This window comes from Cajanus cajan, chromosome 11 (genome assembly GCF_000230855.2).
Source record: "Cajanus cajan strain Asha chromosome 11, NIPB_CcT2T_4, whole genome shotgun sequence".
NCBI classification, from domain to species: Eukaryota; Viridiplantae; Streptophyta; class Magnoliopsida; order Fabales; family Fabaceae; genus Cajanus; species Cajanus cajan.
This window is the reverse complement of record NC_138527.1, coordinates 20,422,658-20,428,871: the sequence shown is the minus strand read 5'-3', so window position 1 is coordinate 20,428,871 and position 6,214 is coordinate 20,422,658. Positions and strand designations below refer to the sequence as shown.

The window sequence follows — 6,214 nt, the reverse complement described above, 5'->3', positions numbered from 1 at the left end:
TAATTAATGCACACCAGAATGGGCCGTTCTGGTTTGGGAACGGGTCGTTCTGGATGTGATTTTTACCCATGGTTTAAGGGTCCAGAACGGGCCGTTCCGGATTTGAAACAGTCCGTTCCGGCGTAGAATGCCTGTAAATAAAGTTGTTTGCCACTCCCAAAAAGCACACCTCTCATTTCTAATTTCTTTTCTTCTGCTCTCTCTCTTCTTTCCTCTACTTTCTGCTTCAGACCGAGGGGAACCCAGCGAGGGAGATCAACCAGATCTGGTGTAGATTCAGCTTCTACATATCTAGATTCAGCTTCTACATATCCAGGTACGGGGGAAAAGGGAATTATTTATATATAGAGTTACATGAGGGAATTGGGTAGAGGAAGAATCCCTTAGGATTATGAGTAATTTTATAATTATTTCTGTTTGAAGAAATATTGGCATTATTTGATTCTGTATATATTTAGGACAATAAATATATGATTTGTTTGTAAGAATGATGCTCTAGGAGAGATAACGAAATTATAGAAAAGTGCCTGTAGGTTAGGTTTTGGAAAAATTAGATTATTTCTGTTTGAGGAATTAATTATACCATTAGATTCCGTATGTGTTGAGGATTAAAAATATATATTTAAATTGTAAGAATGATGATCTGGGAGAGAGAACGAAATTGTAGAAAGGTGTATGTGAGTTAGGTTTTAGAACAATTGGGGGTTTTACTATTTATACTGCAATTATATTAAATTGCTAATTCTATTGATTATTATATTAATTTATGAATATCATTGTTATATTATTTGATAAAAATTGATGATTTAAATGTGAATTGCTTGATATGTATGAAACCCATTATTTTGGACTTATCTGATATGTGTATGGAATTGAACTATGAGATGTTGTATGGAATGTGAATGAGATGTGGTTGTGGTTCTTCACACCTATGACCAGGGGTGAGCACAGCCCGGGATTGTTACATGAGTATCGTGACCTTGGTTAACATGTCAAGGGTGAGCACGACCTTAGGTTAGGGGTAACGTGACCTTGGCACAATGTTATATCAGGAGTGAGCACGGCTCTGGATTGTTACGTGGGTATCGTAACCTTGGTTAACATGTCAGGGGTGAGCACGACCCTAGGATAGGGATAACGTGACCTTGGCACAGTGTTATATCAGGGGTGAGCACGACCCGAGATTGTTAAATGGGTAGCGTGACCTTGGCATAGTGTGAAATGCAAGATTTGTGGTGGCTGGTGTGATTGAGAATTATGATGTGATGACAATGCATGATTGATTAAAATACGACATGTTGAAATATTTATGAATATTAAATTATAATGAGATAATATGTTGTGTTTTCTTATGTGCCATATATATAGATGTTTTCTTTTCTCACCGTGCGGTTTGTGGATATTTTAGGTGAGGAAGATCTGGCTACGAGTGGTATCTAGAATGCCAACGGTTGAATTATCGGGATGCTCTAATATTGTTACATCGGGGCAAAGGATTTTTAGAACATAGGTTTTTATTGTAAATGTTATTTTTGAAAATAATTTGAAAACTCTTGCGTTTCATTTTTGTTATTGTGGTTATTGAAGGATAATTTTGAAGATTGTCATGTGAACCCTTTTACTGAAATTAAAAATTTTATTTATAAGTTTTTATTATTACAATATATATGTTGGGGTAGTAAGGGTGTCACATCCCTATTGGTGGTGAGATGGATGGATTGAAGCAACTCCATTTTTCCCTCAAGGTTCGGTGCACCAGGATAAATGAGTGAGTATTCATCAGTATTTGGTGGTATCCCTTCTGGAAGTAGTGGGTTTGTTGATTCTTTGAGGGAGAATGATGGAAAGGAGAGGGGCCATGGAGGCAAGATGCTATGATCGATCTTCATAGCAGACTTCCTTTTCCTTAGAGCCAAGGTATTTACAGGAGAGGTAGACCAGAAAGAGTTGAATATGAGGCAGAGGAGATGGTTAGAGTTCCTTAAGGATTATGATTTTGACCTTAGCTATCATCCAAGTAAAGCCAATGTGGTGGCCAGTGCCTTAAGTAGGAAATCTCTTCATGTGTCTTCCTTTATGATTAGAGAGATGGACCTTTTGGCTCAGTTTAGGGATTTAAGTTTGGCTTGTGAGGTTACTCGTAGTATTGTGAAGTTAGGTATGACTTGAGTAATTAGTGGTTTGCTGAAAGAGATTAGAGAAACACAATTGGTCAATCCATTTTTGGTGGTGAAATGTGAGGCTATAGGACAAGACAGTGGAGGGGAGTTTACCTTGGGTGTAGATGGAGTAATGAGATTTAGAGATCGAGTGTGTGTACCTAGTGAGTTTACGATTAGGCGCTTGATCATAAAGGAGGGCCATATAAGTAAGCTTAGTTTCCACCCAGGAGCAACTAAGAGGTATCAAGAACTTAAGAAGATGTTTTGGTGGCCTAGGATGACGAAAGACATAACCAAGTTTGTTAATGCTTGTATGGTTTTTCAGAAGGCTAAGGTAGAGCATCAGAAACCTTCAAGGTTACTTCAGCCTTTGAGTAAACCTGAGTGGAAGTGGGATAGTATTTCCATAGATTTTATAGTTACCTTGCCTAGGACTGTGAGGGAGCATGATTTTATCTAGGTTATAGTCGATAGGTTGACTAAAAATGCACATGTTTTGCCTATTAATATTAAGTATTCCCTAGAAGGACTTGCTAGGATTTACATTGATGAGATTGTGAGATTGCATGGGATACCATCTATCATAGTGTTAGATAGAAATCCTAGATTTAGCTTTAGGTTTTGGGAGAGTCTACAACAAGCTTCGGGAACCCGGCTTAGACTTAGTAGTTCATCTTATCACCTATAAACTGATGGCTAGACTAAGTGGACTATCTAATCCTTAGAGGATTTTCTTAGAGCTTGCGTGTTGGACTAAGGGGGTAGTTGGGATAGTTTTTTTCCTTTGATAAAGTTTACTTATAACAATAGTTATCACTCTAGTATACGCTTGGCACCCTATGAAGCCTTGTATGGTAGGAGGTGTAGGACTCCTCTATGTTGGTATGAGCTGGGGGATGGTATTACCTTAGGACCCGAGGTAGTACAGTATACCACATATAAGGTTAAGGTGAATCAAGAAAAGATGAAGATAGCCCAAAGTAGACAGAAGAGTTATGCTGATACAAGGAAAAATGACATAGAATTCCAAGAGGGAGATCATGTATTCTTGAAAGTCACTCCGCGGATTGGGATTGGTAGGGCATTGAAGTCAAGAAATATTACGTCTCAATTCATTTGTCCTCTCCAAATCCTTAAAAGAGTCGGTAGCATTGCCTACCAAGTTGCTTTACCTCCTAATTTGTCAAATTTTCATAGTGTATTCCATGTTTCTCAACTTTGGAAATACATTTATGATCATTCGCATGTGATTGAGTCGAATTATCTTAAGGTTAAGGAGAACCTAACGTTGGAAGCTATTTCGGTGAGAGTTAAGGATTGAATGGTGAGACAACTCAGAGGTAAAGAAATTCCTTTGGTTAAGGTAGTTTGGGGAGGAACGACACCTAAGAGTGCTACTTGGGAGTTGGAGGAGAAGATGAAGGAGTCATATTCGGACCTTTTCATTTAGGTAATTCAGGGACAAATTTCTTAAAAGGTGAGGGGGAATTGTAACACCCTATTTTCTAAAATAATAATATTATTATATATTACTTTTTTTAGTCATAATTTTTTTTATCCTTATAGGGGGAAGATATTCTATATTATTTATTTATTTATTTATTTATTTTAATGCGGGAAGAGAAACAGGTAGGGTTGACCTAGCCCAATGAATTTTTAAGAAAGGGGTCAGATAGAGTTAACACATCTGCCTCATTTTGTATTCTGAAGGGTTACGAGAGAAAAGAAAGAGGGGGAGAAGCTCTGAGGAGAAGTGCTCATAATCATCTCAAACTGCATATTAGATTGTTCCTATTGACACAACAAGGTATAGGGGAAAAATGAGGGATTCACATGTGAAATTATAAGAGAATGGGTAGTGGGAGAAGTCCCTAAATTCTTAGGATTTTTCTATTCCCTTTCTCTAGATGAAATTAATGATCCAATTAAGTTTTGTATTGATTTATGTTTGTGTTTCTTGTATTATTTGTTAAAATTGATGATCTAGATGAAGATTGAATTCTTTTAAAATGTCCCTAAGGGTTAGGGCTTCATAGGAATTGGAATGTTGTGAGTTTATATGTGATTTGTGAAATTGATGATGCATGTTGTATTTTCATGTGAAAATACATGTTTTGACCGATTGGATTAGTAAAAGAATGATCGTATGACATATCGTGAATTTTTGGAATGTTTTGATTGTTTTGTATTTTTTGGAAAATACATTGGCGCTAGGCTTGAGCCCTTCATTCCAGGCTTGAGCCCTTTGTGTCGGGCTCACATTCATATTGATGAATGTGGAGCCTAGAAGGAGTTGCGCCAGGTGTGGAACATTTCATGTCGAGCGTGAATACCTTAGGATGGTCTTTGTTTGGCCTTAGCATTGGGTGTGACTCATTGATGTCAGGCGTGAGAGAGACCTGGTGCTCTCAGGTTGTTTTAGCACTGAGCAAAATAGTAATTTCGTCGGGAGTGAATTTGTAGTGTGCTCTCTATTGTTGCTTAAGAGATGTGGGTTGGTGGAGCCTGGCACAGTCTATGAATTGTTGAGCTTAGGAGAGCTTGAAGCTTAAAAAAGTTTTGATGATCACAACATGTGTGTACAACAACGACTTGGAAGCACAAAAACAAAGTCAGAGAAAGTCAAGAAAATGTTATGTAATAGAGTTTAGAAAATAAATTTGTTTTGAATGAGTTTTTATGTTGTGTGTGCTTAGTATGCTTTGTGCATAAGTAAATTCTTTATCTGAGCTAAGTAGAGAGTGTATGATGATGAGCTAAAATGATTAGAAAGTTATTTTGAGGCTTAAAACGAAGTTTTAAAAACTAACTCAAAATAATCGATTATCGTTAAATATAATCGATTATTCCAGCAATAGGAAAAATGGGATGCCTTACTGCAATAATCGATTATCTGCCAAAATAATCGATTATCCTAGGAACAACTCTCTGGAATAATCGATTATCCAGCAAAATAATCGATTATATTGTTCCTGGTTGGTTTCCAGAAAACCTGAAGAACAAAATAATCGATTATTCTTTAAAATAATCGATTATTTGTGTCTGAGACTTTTATAAATAGTTTGAACTTTGAGAAACTGCAGACATGAGTTAGAACTAATAATCAAATTGAGAAAAACATTTTTGTGGAGTCTTTGTGACATCTTGGAGAGTTTTCTTTGTGAATCCAAGAAGAGAAACGTTTATGAAAAACTTTGAAAGAAGATCATCATCATCATATCATTCTTGAAAGGGGAAGATTAAGATTTGCTTCAAGAATTCCAGGTGAATTCGTTCCTTTATTCTTTGTGAATACTTGTAAATCTTGAGAAGGGTTTTTCAAGTGGTAAGGTTTCTTGTAGTGGGTTTCTACAAGGGATGCTTTCTTGGAGTCAAGAAAGTGATTATCTTTAATGTTGAAGTATATGCATGTGTGTGTGCTTGTAAACCTTCTTACTTAAGATAGTGGAACAAATCTTAATCGGGTGTTGATTAAGGACTGGATGTAGGTCACATGTGGAGTGGCTGAACCAATATAAAAGACTTGTGCAATCTTTTTCTACCTTATCTTTTACTTTGAGTAATTTCTTGGTTGAATGTTAAAGAAGATAATTCTTGATTAACAAGTGTGTGTGAATATTGATGGTTTAAATCTGAATTAAAGCATTACATTTGAACCTCATTATTTTGTAATCAAGAGAGCATATTGCATTCATACTTCCATAACAAGTCTTTAAAGGAGCTTCATTTGAGAATTCAGTCTTAGAAAAGTTTAAGTGAAATAAAGATCCTAAATACTCTGATAAATTTTTAAAGGGTCATAGAATCCAATTCACCCCCCCTCTTGGATTGTGCCATTCTTTTCTAACAATTGGTATCTAGAGCAAGGTTCTTGAGAGTTATTCAAGATTTCAAAAATGTCCAACAACAACTTACCCTATGGTGAAGGTGTGTCTATTCATAGACCTCCTGTTTTCGATGGTGAAAACTATGTCTACTAGAAAATTAGGATGGGGATTTTCATTGAAGCTATTGATATTGCTGTATGGGATGCTATAGAAAATAAACCCTAT

At 36.3% G+C, this 6,214-nt stretch overlaps 1 protein-coding gene across 1 annotated transcript; it reads left to right on the top strand.

Annotated features, from left to right (window-relative positions):
- The first annotated feature begins 1,764 nt into the window (after positions 1-1,764).
- LOC145953422 (uncharacterized) lies at positions 1,765-3,483 on the top strand. The gene is made up of 3 exons (XM_083067375.1): positions 1,765-1,864; positions 2,249-2,519; positions 2,973-3,483. Exons 1-3 carry the CDS (start codon positions 1,765-1,767, stop codon positions 3,481-3,483), a joined length of 882 nt encoding a protein of 293 aa, XP_082923501.1.
- Positions 3,484-6,214: the final 2,731 nt, after the last annotated feature.

Excerpts from the sequence above, each read along its gene's own strand:
- LOC145953422 (XM_083067375.1), top strand. The coding sequence starts at position 1,765 with ATGAGTGAGTATTCATCAGTATTTGGTGGTATCCCTTCTGGAAGTAGT. Across the intron at positions 1,865-2,248 it reads AAAGGAGAGGGGCCATGGAG|GACAAGACAGTGGAGGGGAG; the intron begins GCAAGATGCTAT and ends GTGAGGCTATAG. Across the intron at positions 2,520-2,972 it reads GAGCATCAGAAACCTTCAAG|TTATCACTCTAGTATACGCT; the intron begins GTTACTTCAGCC and ends TTATAACAATAG.